The sequence below is a fragment of the Carlito syrichta genome, unplaced genomic scaffold (genome assembly GCF_000164805.1).
Source record: "Carlito syrichta isolate Samal-C Ts95f unplaced genomic scaffold, Tarsius_syrichta-2.0.1 Scaffold302333, whole genome shotgun sequence".
Lineage (NCBI taxonomy): Eukaryota > Metazoa > Chordata > Mammalia > Primates > Tarsiidae > Carlito > Carlito syrichta.
In genome coordinates this window covers 137,367-157,877 of record NW_007246429.1, presented here as the reverse complement: position 1 = coordinate 157,877, position 20,511 = coordinate 137,367, and the positions used below count along the sequence as shown (strand labels likewise).

The 20,511-nt window shown below is 39.1% G+C and overlaps 1 protein-coding gene across 2 annotated transcripts in view; it reads right to left on the bottom strand.

Moving 5' to 3' along the window:
• Positions 1-20,194, bottom strand: part of KNG1 (kininogen 1) — a 27,063-nt gene extending 6,869 nt beyond the window's left edge. Inside the window, exons 1-7 of one of the 2 annotated variants that reach the window (XM_008056362.2) lie at positions 19,820-20,194; positions 17,466-17,576; positions 15,225-15,309; positions 14,847-15,019; positions 12,863-12,970; positions 4,507-4,591; positions 3,181-3,353 (exon numbers count right to left, since the gene is read on the bottom strand). In XM_008056362.2, coding sequence (XP_008054553.1) covers positions 3,181-3,353; positions 4,507-4,591; positions 12,863-12,970; positions 14,847-15,019; positions 15,225-15,309; positions 17,466-17,576; positions 19,820-20,014 — 930 coding nt within the window. In that variant the 5' untranslated portion in view covers positions 20,015-20,194. The remainder of the gene's footprint in view (positions 1-3,180; positions 3,354-4,506; positions 4,592-12,862; positions 12,971-14,846; positions 15,020-15,224; positions 15,310-17,465; positions 17,577-19,819) is intronic. The other variant, XM_008056363.2, reaches the window with a different exon arrangement.
• Positions 20,195-20,511: the final 317 nt, after the last annotated feature.

The following is a 20,511-nucleotide window of genomic DNA, read 5'->3' as shown; positions in this document are numbered from 1 at the left end:
AGCCCCAACCCAAAAAAAAAAAAAAGAATAAAGGAAGCCGGATGAAGTGGCTCACATCTGTAATCCCAGCACTTTGGGAGGTGGAGGAGAGAGGATTGCCTGAGTCCAGAGGTTCAAGACCAGCCTGGGCAACTTGGTGAGACCTTGTCTCTACAATAAGCCAAAAAAACTTAGCCAGACATGGTGGCATGCACCTATAGTTCCAGCTACTTGGAAGGCTGAGGCAGAAGGAGTGCCTGAGCCCAGCAAACCGAAGATGCGGTAGCCGTGAATGTACCACTACACTTTAGTCTGGGCAACAGAGTGAGACTCTAACTCAAAAAAAAAAAAAAGAATGAAGGAGTTGGATATAGTAGCCTATAGTCCAAGCAACTCTGGAGGCTGAGATGGAAGAATCACTTGAGCCCAGGCGTTTGAGTCCAATCTGGGAAATATAGTAAGATTTTGTCTCTACAAAAAAAATTTTTTTTTAATTAATTGGGTGTAGTGGCTTGTTCTCTTGCAGTCCCAGCCACTCAGGAGGCTGAGGCAGGAGGGTCGCTTGAGGCCAGGAGTTCGAGGCTACAGTGAGCTATGATCATGCCATTGCCCTCCAGCCTGAGCTTGTCTCAATGAATAAAGGAAAAGGCATTTCACAAGAAATAAAAAATATAAAGTGAGAAGTAAGGGGGACACAAACAAGAATAGTACAGATTAGTATCTCCTCAAGTAAGCCTAATGTGGGTCATGAGACAATGAAATCAGAAAGAGTGGTGGCATTGGGACAGGAATAAGTGCCCGAGTAGTAGAGAGATAAAAGTGTCTGTTTTTGATTTATTTTAAGATATTGTGTTTGCTTTTTTTTTCAGTTGCAAAGCTAACAAAGAAAATTAGAATACGAAAATGGATAGCCCATTGTGCCATCACCTAAAAACCATCACTGTGAATAGTCTGAGGCATTTGTTTCTTTTCAGTATTGTTTCTGTACTTTTTAATAACAAAATTGAAAACATAATGTATATTCTATTCCATGTCTCCCTTCTTCCCCAGTTCCCCCCCCCCTTTTTTTTGAGTAGGAATCTTGCTCTGTCACCCAGGTTGGAGTGCAGTGGTAAGCTCAGGGCCACCACAGCCTCGACCTGCTGGACTCAGGTGATCCTTCCCCCTTAGTTTTCCAAGTAGCTGGAACCAAAGGTATTCACCACCATTCCTGACTAATTCTTTGATTTATTGTAGAGACCAGGTCTCGCTAAGTTGCCCAGACAGGTCTTGAACTCCTGGACTCAGGAAATCTTACCTCTACCTCCCAAAGTGCTGGGATTGTAGGAGTGAGCCTTGGCTCCTGGCCCCTCCTCTGTTTTTTAAGAGACAGTGTCTCACTCTGTTGCCCAGGCTGGAGTGCATTGATCATAGCTTGCTGTAGCTTCGAACTCTGCACTCAAGTGATTCTCCTGCCTCAGACTCTAACTGGGACTACAGGCACATGACAACATATCCAGCAGCCCTTCTTTTTCATTGAATATTATAATACAAGACATTTCCCATATCAAAAACTCCTCATAATGATATTTTTAAATTGCTATTTAACACTCCATTGTAAGGATGTGCCAGACATTAGCTAATCATTCCCACGATATCAATCATTTTGACAGTTTACCATTTTTTGCTGTTATAATTAAAACTGCACTGAATATTACTGAATATAAAGACTTCTATTTTAGATTCTTAGAAATTCAATTACTGAGCCAAAAGTATGAACTTTTTAGTGAGAATTTCCTCACCAGATTATGAAGATTATGTTGCCTTGTAACAACTTGTTTCTATTTTGATTATTTTTCTTTAGCTTGTATTTAGGGAGGACCATTTTGAGTCCCTAGAATAGGACTCTGTCCATGAACATATTGGTCATAGACAGTTGGAATTGGTTGGAATTTGGGCTCTTCTAACCCAGCCACTCATTTTACAGATGGGGTCAAGTCTGAAAAGACCACCCAGAGTCACCCAGAATGTGAGTGGTAGATGCCATAGTGTAGCTGAGAATCCTCATTCCCAGATGAAGGCATTCTTTATCTTCCATTGACAGGGCATGGAAGGAAAATTGAATCTCCAGAGGGTACATTTATAAGGAGGAAGCACATCCTAGAAAGAGGGAACAGTGGGACAAATAACTTGGAGATAAGAGGGTATGGAGTCTGAACAACGATGGACGGATGTGGCTGAGCCTAAGGCATTGAGTGATATTGTTGTGGGAGATGAGTCCAGAAAGGTATGGAGTAAGTCTTGTCCCTAGCCCTGAATTTATTAATTATATAGTAGTTGCTAATACTTGTAAACATTTCAGAGTTTGAAAAGTGATTTGGTTGAGGAATTGAGGCTTTGCTTCCAGAATCTCTATCCTGTTCCATTGGTTTATGTGCCTGTTTTTATACCAATAACCAAGCTGTTTTGATTACTGTAGCTTTATAGTAGAGTTTGAAGTCTGGAAGTGTGATTCCTCCTGCTTTGTTTCTCTTGCTAAGGATTGTTTTGGCTATTCGCGTTCGTTTATATTTCCATATGAATTTCTGTATTGTCATTTCCAGATCTGAGAAGAATGATGTTGGTAACTTATACACAATGGAATATTATGCATCCATAAAGAAGGACTTTGCAGCAAATTGGCTGAATTTGGAGTCTATCATACTCAGTGATTTATCACAGAAACAAAGAACTGAGTTCATGTGTTCTCACTCATAAGGTGACCTTGGATAAATATAATGCTGTAAGAAAGCGATTGGCAGTAGTGGAAAATTGTCGGGGGAGGGGGTGGGACTGGCAGTTGAGAGAAAGTGCTAGGGGAGGGAGGGGAATACCTCATCAACAAGGGTGCCTGCATGATCAATATTTGTATACCTAACTCTGAATTGTACCCCACATCTTTATAATAAATAAACAAGTTTTTTAAAAAAGAAAAGTGATTTGACACACATTACTTTGTTGATCCTCACCTCAGCCCTTTACAGAAAGAAAACAGAGAGAACGTCCTAAGAGACTTGTCCTAGATCACACACATCAAGCATGTAGCAAGGTTGGGACTTGGAATTCAAATCTACCAAATCCCCATTACTGAGTACACTGTTTCCCAATCCAGAGTCAAGATCAGTGGCAAAATGAGTAAGGAATTGACACAGACTATCGATTTGTGTAGCATAATTTACAGACCTGTACACTTGCTTTTTTCACGGTGTCAATCTTGAAATGGAAAGTTTCATTATTCTCTGCATTAAGCTTTGTGATGGAATGAGTCAGTGCCTCCTTCAGCTCTGGACTGTTGGTGGGTATATCTCTGGGGCAGCCAGCACAAATCTTGCGAGGTGGTGGTATAGGGACTTCCGCTGAAAGAATCAAATTTTAAGTCAGCATGAACACTGAAGGAAAAGCCTAGCCTAGCACCTCTCCTGCCCAGGACCTGGCATCCACATCTATAGAAGGCCAATTGCTAGCCCAGGCCTTGTCACGAGTAGGTGAAAGTTGTCTGTCTGACTTTCACTTCCTGCCTCTTTTCCCTTCTCCTCCGCAGAGCCCAGTTATTTGGGGAAACATAGTCAATCAGAACATGTTAGTGACTCAATAAATATGCTACACTTTTCCTGAATTTTTGGATTTTTGATGAATACTGTAAAAAGCAATCCTTCATTTAAAGGAATGCCTGTCTAGTGGGAACATTTTTAGTGCTATGGCTGTGGTAAATAGGTACAATTATTTTCCAAGTAAGAGAAAAGCCAGTTCTCATTATAAGAAATATTGATTTGAATAAAAACTCACAGTATCTCCATTTCCTCCCATTATAACATCCAGGAAAAAATTCCTCTTAATTGAAAAGGTTTACTTTGAATAGTTAATTAAATACAGGTCTCTCCAACTTACGATACCCAACTTAAGGATAACTTTTAGACAAGGGAGACCAGCTGAGGCTGGGCACAGTGGCTCACATCTGTAATCCCAGCACTTTGGGAGCCCAATGCAGGAAGATCATTTGAGCCCAGGAGTTGAAGACCAGCCTGAGCAACATAGCGAGATCTTGTCTTTTCAAAAAATTAAAAAATTAGCTGGGCATGGTGGTGTGGGCCTGTAGTCCCAGCTACTTGGGAGGTTGAGGTGGAAGGATCTCCTGAGGCAAGGAGGTCAAAGCTGTGATGAACCATGTTCATGCCACTGCACTCCAGTCTAGGTGAAAGAGTGAGACCCTAACTTAAAAAAAAAAAAAAGACCAGCTGGGTTTGTCACCCAGGGCCAACTTTGCCCAGGGAACATCAGTTTTTCCCTCTGTCATTATAGCTCCTTGTAGCCACATGCAGGGCAGTCTCAGTTGCACCAGCTGCAGCATAACGAGGCAGGGGAGGGGTGTGATATTCTGATCAAAGTTCATAGGTTACACAGATTTGTGGTCTATCATGGGAACCAAAGCACAATTTAGATGAAAAGCCCCAGACAGTTGTGTGGGACTACTATTTCATGATTGGGGTATGAACATATGCTCTCTCTCACCTGGATAAAGTTCACAGTTCTGTGAGATGGAAGCAATTCTTAGGTGAATATCCATGTATGCATTATCTATACATTCGCCAGTCTCCTAGTTTTCAAAAAGCATATAATGCATACATTAAAAACATTTTAAAGGATTTTAAAAATAGGCAACTAGTAAAATTAAAAATAATACTTTCCAAGTCATTGCATAGGAAGAAAAAGAAACAAAACATAGTCTTATGGCAAAACAAAGAACAAGATACACTTTGTCAATAGGGTCAATCATAACAACAAACACATACATATGTAATGACACACAGAAACATGAAATAAGATGACAAGAATAACAAGTAGGGAAATAACCATATAAGTAGCTGGGCATGGTGGCTCATACCTGTAATCCCAGCACTTTGGGAAGCTGAGGCAAGAGGATTACTTGAGCCCAGGAGTGTGAGACCAGCCTAGGCAACATAGTGAGACTTTATTTCTACAAAAAAGTTTTAAAAATTAGCTGGGCATGACATGCCTATAATCCCAGCTACTGTGGAGGCTGAGGCAGGAGGATCACCTGAACCCAGGAGGATGAAGCTGTGGTGAGCTGTGACTATGCCACTGCACTCCAGCCTGGGTGACACGGCAAAATTATATTTAAAAAATATCATATAAGTAACACGGTAAATTTTTCTTTTAAAAGTCAAAGATGGCCGGGCTTGGCGGCTCAGCCTGTAATCCCAGCACTTTGGGAGGCTGAGGCGAGTGGTTTGCCTGAGCCCATGGATTTGAGACCAGCCAGGGCAACTTGGTGAGACCTCATCACTACAATAAATCAAAAATTGGCCAGGCATGGTAGCACACTCCTGTAGTTCCAGCTACTAGGAAGGCTGAGGCGGACGGATCGCTAGAACCCAGCAGGTCAATGCTGAAGTGGCTGCGAGTATGCCATGGCCCTCCAACCTGGACTACAAAGTGAGACTCCAACTCAAAAAGCAAAAACAACAACAACAAAAGACAAAGACTTTCAGATTAAGTTAAACAAAATCAATTTGTTACAGTTTCAAGAATCATAATAAAATGATAAATAAAGCTTAAAAATAAGGGATAAGCAAAGCTATATGAGTCAAATATAAACAAAAAATGAGCTAGAGTAGTAATAATATTGGACAAAGTAAAATTCAAGGTAACAAAAAAACTCAAAGACAGAAAAAAGTAATTGTATTTTTTAAAGACAGACTAGAAGGCATGGAATCAAAATATATAAACTAGAAAACATTGCAAGCCGGGCTCGGTGGCTCAACCTGTAATCCCGCGCCTTTGGGAGGCTGAGGTGAGTAGACTGCCTGAGCCCGTGGGTTCGAGACCCGCCTGGGCAGCGAGACCTCATCTTTACAATAAATCAAAAAGTCAGCCGGGCGTGGTAGCACATGCCTGTAATTCCGGCTACTCGGAAGGCTGAGGCGGAAGGATCGCCGGAGCCCAGCAGGTCGAGGCTGCGGTGGCCGGGAAGAGCCATTGCACTCCAGTCTGGGTGACAGAGTGAGACTCCAACTAAAAAAAAAAAAAAAAAAAAGAAAACATTGCATATAAGAATAAAAATGGATAAAAGTAAACATGGCAAGAAAATTTAGTATGCAACTACAAATCTAAGAAGGGCAAGTGGATAAAAAAAAAAGGCCTGGAAGACTTGAATAACACAATAAAGATTTATTTAAATGGTATTTTAATATGATGCATGCGATTTAAAATAATACTTTCATAAGAGTCATACAAATATAAAAATATTGATTGCTTTCATGCTAGGTCTCAAAGAGATTCAACAAATTTTGCAAAGCAGCAACAGTACAGGCCATGTTCTTTGATCTTAGGACAAAAAAAGCCCCCTAAAAATTAATGATATAAGATTAAACAAAAAACTATGTATTTGGAAATATAAACACATTTGCCTAAAAAATTATGATCTTTCTTGGATAAGGAAAAAATTTTTTAAAATGAAAATTCCATATAATGTTGCCAGAAACCATTCAGAGTAATTTAATGGCTTTACACGTTTCATAATTTAAACACAAAAGAAAAAAAAAAAAAAAAAATTCCATACTTACTTAGGAAGTTAGGGAGGAAAAAAGAATAATAAACAAAAAAAAAGCAAGAAAGAGAAAACAACAAAGATAATAGCAAAACTGAGAAGATAGCCTGTAGTTCCAGCTACTTGGAAGGCTGAGGCAGAAGGATCACCTAAGCCCAGCAGATCGAGGTTGCGGTGGCCGTGAGCAGGCTACTGTATTTCAGCCTGGGCAACAGAGTGAGACTCCGACTCAAAACAAAAACAAAACCAAAACAACACAAACCTGATAAAATAAAAAACAGAAAGCATTAGCGTTCACAAAAACATCCAATGATCCTCCTTGGAGTAAGGAAAAAGAAATCAAATGCATAAAAAGGGCAACATAGTAAACATTCAGAGAAGTATAAAATGTATTAGCAGATACACAAGTATATGCTAATTTAAATCTCCAAGAAATGGACACTTCTGAAAAATTATAAATGATCAAAATTGATTTAATATCAAGAAGAAAACCTGAATGGACCAATGATTGATAAAGAATAGAGAATATCATCTTTACTCTCAAGTTCCATCCCACTTCACACCTTCAAAAAACACAAACATTTTATAGATGAATACTTTTAAAAATTAAAAATATTTCCATGCTATATGAACTATTTCTGAATATTGAAAATAATGGCAAACTCTCCAACTCATTCTATTAAACACTATAATCTGAATACTAAAACCTGAAAAAAAGCCATGTACACACACAGAAGACTGTAAACAACTTTCACTTATAAATGTTGATTTAGAATTCTTAAATAAATTAGGAATATAATCCAAATGCATATATAAAGAATAATTTATACTAAACAAATAGAATTGAGTCTGGAAATCTAGAGATTACTATTAGGAAAGTTGTCAAAACATAATATGATATTTTAATATATAATGCTAAGTTCAACACACATTATTTTTGAAAAGGGGGAAGAGGAAACAACAGCAAAACTCTTTAAAGAACAGGAATGGGCTGGACTCGGTGGCTCAGCCTGTAATCCCAGCACTTTAGGAGACCGAGGTGAGTGGGTTGCCTGAGCCCGCGGGTTCGAGACCAGCCCGGGCAATTTAGTGAGACCTCTCTCTACAATAAATCAAAAATTAGTCGAGCATGGACGTGCATGCCTGTAGTTCTAGTTACTTGGAAGACTGAGGCGGAAGGTTCACCAGAGCCCAGCAGGTTGACGCTGGGGTGGCTATGAGTATGCCACTGCACTCCAGCCTGGGCAACAGAGTGAGACTCCAACTCAAAAAAAAAAAAAACATGAATGACTGGGCGTGCTGGCTCATGTCGAAAATCCTAGCACTTAGGGAGACCAAGGTAAGAGGACTGCTGGAGCCCAGGACTTCAAGATTAGCCTAGGCAATATAGCGAGACCTCGTCTCTACAAAAAAAATTTTTAAATTAGCTAGGGGTGCTGCTGTGTCCCTGTAGTCCCAGCTACTTGGAAGGCTGAAGAGGAAGGATTGCCTAAGGTCAGGAGGTCAAGGCTGCAGTGATTCTTGATTGAGTCACTGCACTTTAGCCTGAATGACAGAGTGAGATTTTGGCTCAAAAAATAAAATAAAATAATAAAATAAAGGGCAGGAATGTAAGGATGCTTCCTTAACATGATAAAGAATCTTTGTGTCATTCCCAAAGAAGGTGATAATTAAAAAAAAAGTCTACATGGAATTCACAGCAAATTGTATACATAATGACAAAATTGCAGAAAATTCTAAATTTTCTTTCCCAATATAATCAGGAATAAAACACAAACGTCTGTGATCACTGTTATTTCAAAAACAAACAAACAAACAAACAACAAACCAAAACTCTGAATGTTTAAGTTAGTTCAGTGAGACATAGAACAAAAAAAAAAGCATTGGAAAAAAGGAGATAAAAGTATTATTTGCATAAGATATAATTATATACCTAGAACAATGAAACAAATCAATAAACATTTGTTAGAGTAGATCAAAGAGTTCAGTTAAATTGCAAGATATAAGGTAAACCCATAAAAAAGACACATTTACATAAAATAATAATAACTTATTAAAAAGAGAATAAAATAAGAATGGAAACAAAGGGATTTGATTCCTAACAACAATAACCGAACCAAATCAAACCAAATAAAAACCAACAAAACCTAGAAATAATTTTGGTGAGACTTATTCTGGTTATATATAAAGAAAATGATACAACATTAGAAGTATAAAATAAAAGTTTACTAAGTAGAGAGGCATATCAAATTTTTGACTAAAAAGACTAAATATAGCATATATGCCAATTCTCAAATTAATTTAGAAACATAATGCAATTCAAATCAATATAACAATGTAGGCTTTTCTTACAAACGTATTATTCTAAGGTTAGTTTTGAAGATAAAAACTAGAATATCCTTGTCAGTGTAGCGGTAAAAATAATAAATAAACATTAGGATAATAAATCACATATTTAAGCATAATATGAAGCTGTTAAAACACAGTGGTGCACACTTCACCAACAAGGGTACTTGCATAATGAACATTTGTATACCTAATCCTAAATTGTACCCCACATCTTTAAAATGAAAACACCATAATGGTGTTTGGACCTTGAACAATTATCATAATACTATAAGAAGGGATTGGCAGGGTAGTAGTGGGAAACTGTAGCGGGTGGGGCACACCTCATTAACAAGGGTACCAGCATAATGAACATTTGTATACCTAACCCTGAACTGTATCACATTTTTAAAATAAAAAAATTAAAAACAAAAATTTAAGAAAACATAATGATGCTGGTACAAATCCAGAGAACAGATCTTTTGTAAGAAACTGTTATGGGAAAAAAAAAAAAAGAAAGAAACTGTTTTGAGATAAAACTTGTCACAAATTTATGAAGAAAGAAGAATTTTGAGAAATCTGGTTATTTTCTTGAAAAAAATTAAGTTAGATATCTCACAAGATACATCAAAATTAATTTCAGGTAGGTTTAAAAGCTATATTTTAAAACCATATCCTTAGACAAACTAGGAAAAATGAAACAAAATAATTGCTGAGCAAATAGTGAAAAATTCAAAAGGAAAATAATGGTAGATTTGGTCACCTATAAATGAAAGTTATTTATAAGTCAGGAGTACCACAATGGAAACTGAAAGGTAAAAACTAAGAAAATATCTTTAATATTTAAATTCTTTTTTTCCAATTAATTAAAACTCTTCCCAAAGAGAAATGAGTAAAGGATGTAGAAGACAATTCATAAATTCAACCCATACATTTCTCTCTTTATTTTTTCTTTCTGCGAAGGATTTTAATTCTCCATCACTGATGAAGCTGAGTTTTTAACAAGTGGTTCAATAAATGCATATTAACTGCATTGCTGATTGACAAAATGAAAACTAAAACTATTTTTTCTATGAAATTAACTAAGCTTTTTTTTCTTTTTAGTTTTAGAACAGAGTTTATTAGTAAGAAAAAGGGAAAAAGGAAGATTCATGCCAGAAAGACCTGGTACAGGCAAATCTCAGGTTTTTTTTTCTGAGTTGGAGTTTCACTCTATCACCCAGGCTGGAGTGCTCATGGTCACTGCAGCCTCCAACTGCTAGGCTCAGGTGATCCTTCCACCTCAGCCTTCCAAACAGCTGGAACCACAGGCATGTGCCACTATGCCCACCTAATTTTTTTATTTATTGTAGAGACGAGGTCTTGCCAAGTTGCCCAGATTGGTCTCGAACTCCTGGGCTCAAGCAATCCTCTCACCACTGCCTCTCAAAGTGCTGGGATTATAGGCATGAGACACCATGCTTGGTTAAATTTTTAAAAAAATACTAAATTCTATAAAAGGTATACATTGCTGGTAGAATGTAAATTGATGCACTTTGGCAAACAGCCTATATACATCAAGTCTGAAAAGCTTTTATATGAGTTTATACCATATGTAAATACCATATGTAAAGCTGGTATTTTAATTTTGAAGAAGAAATACGAAACACAGAAATAGTTTTATTCCTTAAAATGTTTGGGGAGTTATTACTTACAATAAAAATGGAAATATCCAAATGTCCAAAAATAAGAGCATAATTAAAAAATAATCAGCTGGGAGGAGTGGCTCATGCCTATAATCCCAGCACTTTGGGAGGTGAAGGCGAGAGGATTGCCTGAGCCTAGCCTAGGCAACTTGGCGAGACCTCATCTCTACAATAAAATTAATAAATTAACTGGATGCAGTGGTGCATGCCTGTGGTTCCAGCTACTTGGAAGGCTGAGTCAGAAGGATCACCTGAGCCAGGCAGATCAAGGTTGTGGTGGCTGTGAGCATGCCACTGTACTCCAGCCTGGGCGACAGAGTGAAACTCTGACTCAAAATAAAATAATAATAATAATAATAATAATCTATAGTATCTTCACTAAAACTTTAAATGATTATTTAAAAAGCTCACCTCCTCTTCATAAGAGAAGGGAAAAAATTTTAAAAAATAAAAATAAAAAGAAGCTTACCAAGAGTTTTAATGACATGGGAAAATTCTTAGGTGAAAGAAAAGTAGCATGTAAAAAAGAAAAGAAAAGAAAAGTAGCATGTAAAATAATCACAACCGTTAAAAGAAAAAAATCGTTAAAAATTGCCTATAATCTCCGTCCATGAAAAAAATAAAATAAAATAAACAGAAGGGAAATACAATAAGATGTCTTTGGGTATGTGGTTTGATATTTCATTCCCCTATGTTTCTGCATTGTCTTGAAGTTTTTAATAATATTACGTACTTAATATGCACAGAATATGTGCATTTCCAATAAAGAAATACATATATAATAAATGCCTTTTTTAAAAAAGATATAGAGAATACCACACTTATAATACCATAATTTTGGATAGGGGAAAGCTACCGGGAGTAGCCCAGCAGTTCTTAATTCTATAGCACACTCGATTCACTGAGGAGGTTTTAGATCATTCTGATTCCGCAGACCCATTTCAGACCATTCAGTGAATCTGAGGCAATGGCTTAGGAATAGGTATTTTAGAAAGTTAGACAGGAGGGGCCATATCTTTGGGTTCCCTCCCACTTATGGGAGCTTCTTTGTCCTCTCAATAAATCCTGCTTACTCACTTAAAAAAAAAGAAAAAAGAAAGAAAGAAAGCTAGCCAGGTGATTCTAATATGCCGTATGGACTGAGAAAACCACTTATGAAACCTCTTCAGTCAGTGCTTTTACAGCTTTAAGGTGCACACACAAATCATCTGGGAGTATTGCTAATATGCAGATTCTCATTCAATAGGTGGGTAGAATTCAAGATTCTGCTTTTTTATTTTTTTCTTTTTCTTTTGAGTTAGAGCCTCACTCTGTTGCCCAGGCTGGGGTGCAGTGGCATGACCATGGCTCTCACAGCAGCCTCGACCTGGGCTTAGGCAATTCTTCTACTCTTGCCTCCCAAGTAGCTGGAACTACAGGCATGTGCCACCATGCCTGTATAAAAATTTTTAAAAAATTTTTTATTGAGACAAGGTCTCACTATGATGCCTAGGCTGGTTTCAACTCCTGGGCTCAAGCAGTCCTCTCTCCTCAGCGTCCCAAAGTTCTGGGATTACAAGCATGAGCCACTGTGCCTGGTCAAGATTCTGCTTTTTCAACAAACTCCCTGGTGCTGCTGGTCTATGGAACACATTTTGAATAGCAAGGCCTTAAATCTTACCCACTGTGGGTAAAATATTCTGCTCACATGCAAATATCCCTGGGACTTATCATGTTTTAGCTATCTTAACATTCACTAGTCACTGCTTCCTTAAGATATACCATTTTAACATAATTTTGGCTCACGTAACAAGATATCATCCAAAGAAGGATCACTAAGGGACAGAAACTCAGGAGGTGTTAATGAAAGATAAAGGGAGGGGAGGGAAAATGGAAAAATAAGCAAAGAAAAGCTTAAAGTGAGGAATTGTCCTGGGTAGAGTTAGGATATGCCATAAAGGTACTGAGTGTAAAGGGTATAATGGCATTTGGGAAAAAAGGAGACAGAAAAGTGTGAAGACATAATAAAAACAGACTGGGTGATTTCCTCATTTTTCTCAGGCTATTCCTAGACCTGGTTACACTCTGTAAATACATAATGCTAGATGTGCAGATTCTTTGACCAGGTGGGTGAGGCAGCTCAACTAGTGAGGTGAGCTTTATGTTTCCTAAGTGATTGTGAGTTTGAATTGCTGAATGTCTTCAAAATTTTAGTGACAGCTTTCCCACACAGCTTGATAGTTCCTATACTTACAAAAACTGTGAACAAAATGCTAGGAACTTTATAATTACACTTTTGCCTACTTACACCATTCGAAAGGGACTTGCAGTCTGGAGTTAAGAACAGAAAATTCTCCTTCGAACAATTAGTTTGCACGATTGAGTAGGTAGTTTTAAAGTTCCATCCAACCACCACCTGAAACAATTTTGGATTGACTATTTAAAAGGACATTTTAGACATTATTCACCATGAGATATAAATATCACCAGGAGTTTAGAACACTATGTGGCATATGATAGGAGCCCAGTAAATATAAACGATTATTCCTACAAGGCAAAAATATTACTGAATAAATATTGAGCACCTTAAGACTCTTACATTTCACACACACACACACACACACACCCCATCCATCTGAAAATGAAAAGCAATATATACATGAAGTTACTGTACTTCCTTAATTAAGACCTAAACAATATTTCCTCTGCCAGGCTGCAGAGAGAAAATGTTTCATGGAAATTCCTGAAATAATAATGCTCTTCTAGATGGATAAAGTAAACTTTGGTAGGGAGTGGCTTTTACTGCTGGGTCCTCAGGCTCCCAGTTCACTAGGCAATAAGATTTCTTCTGCTTTATTCTGGGTTGGTCCCACCCCAATAGCTGTATATGGACTTAATTGAGTAAAACCTGTATCTCACACAAAAGCAAACTGCAAGATCTATTAAGTGTGCAAAATGCGACTGACTAAAGTGAATTACTCATAATGAGAGGCTGAAATACAAGGGACCTAGTCAACTATCAGAAAAGGCTGAATGAACAGAATCAATAAAAAGACCAGATTTACAGGTATTTACCTTTTTCTCCCTGATGATACGGGAACTCTAATTTAGGAGGTACCCAGAACATCATGCTAACCATTTGTTTTTTTCTTTTTCTTCTTTTTTTTTTTGAGTTGTAGTCTCACTCTATCACCCAGGCTGGAGTGCAGCGGCATGCTCATGGCCACCCCAAGTTTAACCTGCTGGTCTCTGGCGATCCTTCCACCTCAGCCTTCCTAGTAGCTGGAACTACAGGCATGTGCTACCATGCCCAGCTAATTATTTTCATTTATTGTAGAGATGAAGTCTTGCCAAGTTGCCCAGGCTGGTCTCGAACCTGCAGGCTCAGGCAATCCACTCACCTGGGCCTCCCAAAGTGCTGGGATTACATGCTAAGTCACCGAGACTGGCTTTTTTCCCTTTTTTTAATAGAGATGGGGCATCTTGCTATGTTGTCCAGGGTAGTCTCAAACTCCTGACCTCAAGCCATCCTCCCACTTCCCAAAGTGCTGAGATTATGGGTATGAGCCACCAGGTCCAGCCATGCCAATCATTTTTGACATCGTTTAATATTTTGGAGCTATGTTTAACTCATGATAGCTAGTTGCTGATATTGTTTTCTTAAAATCTTAAGGCCAGCATGACTTTTCATTTTACCATTTCTGGAAGAACATGTAATGTTGACTACCTGTTTGCTAAAAACAAACTTCAAAGGGAGGAAGTCTGATGAGCCATCTTTTTCTGTTTACATATTGCACTATCCCAGTCATTTTGACTAAAGAGAAAGCCTTTTGCTTTCTGTGCAGTCATATGAAAACATAGAAGAAGCCAGGTGTGGTGGCTCATGCCTGTAATTCCAGCACTTTGGGAGGCAGAGGCAAGAGGATTGCCTGAGTCCAGGGGTTCGAGGCCAGCCTGAGCAACATGGTGAGACCTCGTCGCTAACAATAAATAAAAAAAAATTAGTCAGGCAAGGTAGTGCATGCCTGTGGTTCCAGCTACTTGGAAGGCTGAGGCGGAAAGATCGCCTGAGCCCAGCACGTCAAGGCTGTCATAGCCATGAGCATGCCACTGCACTCCAGGCTGGGGACAAAGTGAGACTCCAGGTCAAAAAAAAAAAAGAAAAGAAAGAAAATGTAGAAGAACTCCTCGCCATCATGGCCCATAGTTTATTTTAGGCAATGAAATCCCAAACGTAAAGATCTAACATATTTTAACAATACTGTGTGACATAAACAATTTAAAGACCAAACCTGTCTTTGGGCCTGTTTTACTTCACTAAGAGCAAAGAGGTGGGAATGATGAGTGTTGTTGTTAAAGTGTTGAATGCCGTGTCTCAGCACAGGTTCCAGGTCGGGGCTCTTCGTTGATATGGGATGCACACAGCCCAGGCAGTTATACTGGGCTGTCACCACAGGACCCTCGGCTTAACAAAGAACAGACAGAAAGGCAGCGTTAATGATCGAAATCAGCATTCAGATACACTGCCTTATGCAGAGAAGATAATTTAGAAGGCCCTCGTTAACGAATTTTCCAGTAAATCCTAGTAGGCATAGGAAGAAAGAGAATATTCTGGCACACAGAAAAGGTTAGTTTCCTCCCAGGGCAGTGCCACCGGATACATCAGCTACCTGGAGTAATCTGGCAGGTCTGCGTAGCCACGACGAACTTTTCATTCTCCCTCTTCCCTACAGTTGCCGTGCATTCTCCTGTGGCCTAAGAAGAAAATAGATCATCTATCCTGACCTTTCAGATGTAAAAGTCCTCCTAGTACTATTGTCAAATATGACTTTCCTTTAAAAATAAAAGACACTTGTGAAGATTTTATCCAAAAGAGTTTTGAAACATGGGAAGTTTCAAAAGTTTTTGTAGCCTGAAGATTATTTACTTTATAAGCCACTGTCATTCATGGGATGTTAGAGAAAAGATAGTATGAATGGTGAGTTGTTTTTTTTTGAGTCGGAGTCTCACTCTGTCACCCAGACTGGAGTGCGATAGCCTTGAGCGTGCCACTGCAACCTCAACTTGCTAGGTTCAGGTGATCCTTCCTCCTCAGCCTTCCAAGTAGCTGGAACCACAGGCACACGTGACCATGCCTGGCTAATTTTTTGATTTATTGTAGAGATGAGGTCTCGCCGAGTTGCCTAGGTTGTCTTGAACCCTTGGACTCAGGCAATCCTCTAGTCTTCACCTCACAAAGTGCTGAGATTACAGGCATGAGCCACCATGCCTGGCTGAATGGTGAGTTTTTTAAGCTCGAATCTTTGTTTCAAAGCACTGGGAATATTTCTTTTCCCCAAGATGTTCTCAGTGCCTTCAAATCCACCTGCTGAACCCTCCTCCCGGTATACCTCCCAATTTCAGTGGGCTAATACTACTCACATAAATTTCAGTTTAACTTATTAGAAAGAGCAATCAGAGGACCTTGACATCAAAATGTCACCCAGTTCCAGCCACTTGCTAGCTGTTACCTCCGTCAAGTTCCTTTGCTTTTCGGAGTCTCAGTTTACCCATCTTTCAGGAGGCATGCCAAGTCGATTGCACAGGGTTGTTGTGAAGAGTGAATGTGCAAACACACATAAAGTAACGAGCAGAGGTCCACCACATAGTAGGCACTTAATAATAGGCAGCTGCTAATTGTTTTATTGTTGAACAGTCCTTTTTGTTTTATTTTGTCTTGTCATTCTTTAGTCACACTCACTGGACTTCTAAGGGACAGACACTATTCTATCAGGATAAAGCACATCTCTCCTCATCGGCATAGCCCCTCTGAGGCAGGTAGCACAGGGCACAGCAGCTAATTATCCCCACCTGACAGATGAGCTCACTGAGAAGTAGAACCAGCACCACAAAATCCTGGTCTCCTGATTCAGAGTCCAGTGCTCTTTTGTAATTGCAGATAACTGGGGTCATCTTTTATGTGCTGACCGAAAAGAAGCAAATATATGAACTGTGAAAAGAGAGGCTTGCTTCTGAAGCAGATATTGCCCGCAGGATCCCATAATTAAGGATAAACAACCAGTTGTGGTATGCCAGGCATACATAGTAGGCATCTGGGTAGGATAGTCACAGTTAACAAGGTCATTTACATAGTGTATCTCAGTTCTTCCTTCAAAAACTTGGTAAGGCCAATATTATCTCCCTTTTACAAGGGAGAGCTCATGGAGGGTGAGCATCTTGCCTGCCATCATACAGCTAATTGGAGGTAGAGTCAAGATTTGCTTTCAAGACTGTGCAGTTGAAGCACTCATGCTCTCCTCTCGCCATCCCTTCAGCTTAGCCCAAATATTGATCTGTTGTCTCTCTGACCCAGATGTCCTGATTGGCCACTAGAGCCGCAGTCTCATGGGAGGGCTTTCTTCATGTTTAACTGTTGGCTTCTCCACGAGTTTTCTGTCTATGCAAGAACACAGGTACCATGCATCTGATTTTTCTTTTTTTTTGAGTTGGAGTCTCACTCTGTCACCCAGACTAGAGTGCAGTGACGTGCTCACGGTCACCGCAGCCTGGACCTGTTGGGCTCAGGCGATTCTTCCACCTCAGCCTTCCAAGTAGCTGAAACTACAGGTGCATGCTACCACACCCGGCTAATTTTTTGATTTATTGTAGAGACTAGGCCTCGCCAAGTTGCCCAGGCTATTCTTGAACCCATGGGCTCAGGCAATCCTCTCACCTTGGCCTCCCAGAGTTCTGGGATTACAGGCTTGTGCCACTGCACCTGGCTGCATCTTATTTTTCTACACATTGGAACATTTTTACACATTCCTCCTAAATGGTCTCCCCAGTATTAATCATCCCTGCCTAAATAAAAAAAAAAATCTGGCAGGCTTGACAGAGAAAACTGGAGGCTTCAGGATCATCAAAACACTTACCGCTTCTGCACCTTCATTGTAGCCACAATCCTGCCAGGTTTTGTCACTTTGAACGGGACAGTCACCCTCCTTGATTTGGTATTTTAAGGAATAAAATATTTCAGGGTTAACCTGAAAAAAGCAACCAAAGATATTTAGAATTCATACGGTTGACTTAACAGTAAATAATTTGAGTGTGTTCTGGTAAAGTTATGAATGTTGATCTTGAGTTGATTTAATAAGACCAAAGTATTCATTAAAAATATAAATAAGACTGGTTACAGTGGCTCATGCCTATAATCCCAGCATTTTGGGAGGTGAAAGTGAGAGGATTGCTTGAGTCCAGGGGTTCAAGACCAGCCTGGGCAACTTGGTGAGACCTCATCTCTACAATAAATTTAAAAATTAGCTGGACGTGGTGATGTGTGCCTGTAGCTCCAGCTACTTGGAAGACTGAGCACAGCAGGTTGAGGTTGCAGTGACCCTGAGCATGCCACTGCACTCCAGCTTGGGCAACAGAGTGAGACTCCAATTCAAAAAAAAAAAAAAAAAAAATATATATATATATATATATATATATATATATATATACACCCTTGTATTTTTGTAAGTATTTTAAATGTTTGCTTAGAAGAATCTTCAAAATATACTTGCAATTTTTTTTAAAGGTTACAAAGTAGTATTCATAGTACTACTAGTTTTGTAAAAATCGATTTGTGTTCATATATGTCTTTTAAAGGTCTGGAGAGATATGCAGCAAGTTGTTAAAATGTTTACCTCTCAGTGGTAGAATTATAATTATCTTTGCTTTCTTCTTTGAACGCTTGTTTTTAAATGGTCTGACTTCTTTCCCTAATGAATATCTATTACTTTTATAATTAGAAAAAACAAATAAGAGAACTTGAAAAAGTTATTTCTGTATGGTGAAATTAACTATGAATGATTTTAGTATTTTTATTTGCTTTGTTTTATTTCCTAATTTTTCTTTTTTTCTCAACAGCTTTATTGAGATATAAGTCACATGCCATACAATTCACCCATTTAAAGTGCACAAATTAAATTTTTTTAGTATATTTATAATCATACCCACAATCTATTTTAGACCATTTTATCACGTGCAAAAGAAACGCATTAGCAGTTATTACCCATTTTCCCTTGCCTCCAGCCCTCAACCAGTAATCTACTTTATTTCTTTTTCCTAACCTCAAGTATTCCTTTAGTACTTTCTGTCCCTATGTACCTATTCTAGACATTTCATATCAATGGAATCATACAAGTGTTCTTTGTTTCGGTTTTTTTCACTTTGCATTATGTTTTCAGGGTTTGGCCATGTCATAGGATTGTATCAGCACTTTTTTCCTTTTTATGACTGATCTAATTTTTCTAAGATGTCTTCCAATCGTAAGTTTTAAAGTACAGAGATGCTGAGTTAGATGAGCTTTCAGATAGAAAATCCTGGCATGTCAGAGAAGTAAGGGACCTGGGAGGTGATGTTATCATGCTGCAGCTAAGAGCAGGGAGGCCCCGAGAGGTCAGGGTATGGCTTAGGCAGCCCCACAATCCCAGGAGGCAGAGCCAGGCCCAGTTCCCTGGTTTCCTGATGTTCAGAGTAGTGTTTTCTCAGAGCCTGCTTGGTCACAGTATTTGTATCTGGGAGTTCATGGAGTCAAACAAGAGATAGTCTCCAAGGTTCTTTCCATTTTGATAATGTGGGCCTAGAAAGCAAGAGGTGGTGAAAGTTATGCCCACATGGCAATGTAAAGATTAAAAGATGGGTATACAGACATTTTAGAACAAAAACCATATTTTCCATGGATGCCAGCTAGTGAAGATACCACCAATAAATGGTTGCTTGAGAGCACCAGGAAGCAGAATTTCTTGCATGACTACATTATGGACTATAATAGATTATGAAACAAAATGGCTCAATTTTACTTTCAGAAAACAATAATTTGTCCCATAGTTTTTCTCCTTTATCCTTGTGATGTCATGAGGTTAGGATTTTATTTTCCATTGAAGCAACCAATTACTCAACTATTTCAGAGATATAGTCTCTTACAGTGAGATTAATTTAAACATACTCTTGAAAGATGAATCATACATCTGGCCAGGATTTGTCTCCTACCTGATGGAGACACATTTTACCTTGATGGCCCAAGGACAAGTCATACCTTGCCCTTCACCTGCAGGACAGACAGTGGTGTTGGCCTTTTCTAAGAGCTGTATACTTCTACCTTTGATTATGAGTTCTTTGGGGTGTGTGTGTGTGTGTGTGTGTGTGTGTGTAGTGAGAGCGAGAGCAAGAGCAACAGACTTGAGCTTCTAGTGATAGCACAAATCCCAAGTGACTTCAAGGTTAAAAACAGCTCACTCACCGTTTTAGTGGCCTCAGTTATGCGGTACAATACAAACTGGTTGCCACTTTTGCTTCTACTGTTGTATTTCTTCAGAGCAGCATCTGCAGCTTTAAATAAATCCTCGTCATTGCAGTCCATTTCCTCGGACACCGGTTCCTGGGTTAAACTTGGTAGCAGCCTGGAGCAGAGGAAAAAGATGGCAATTAGTTTCATGATTTAGCACTCTCCCTCTATTAGCTGAGGGATGGATTCACCAGGAATCAGGAGCCAATTGGAATGGTGATTTTGGCAGCCTTCAGCTTCTTGTCTCCTCTGTCCCCTTCTCTTTGCCCCAGCACTCAGGGTCCTGGTTGGATTCTTGCTGCCATACACGACTTGCCCTGTTCCAAGAGGTCAAATGCCTCTGCCAGGTTATTTAAGCAGATTTAAGGCCACAGCATTGCAACACTGGGGTTATTAACCTGCTCACTTGCATTCAAAAAGCACGTGGGAGCACAGAGCACATTTCCTGGAGATTGCACAAATTTGAGTAGCAAATCAGAACAGAAGCTAATAAAGGAGTAGAGGAAAGCACCAGCTCACTCAGTTGTTTCCTTGGGACTTTTGCAAAGCTATTTATGAAGGTCACTACTTGTGTAAACAATGAGGACAATGTGCAGACACCTTTTACATAAAAAGTCTTTGCAGGATCTCTGCGCAGAAGCAGGCTG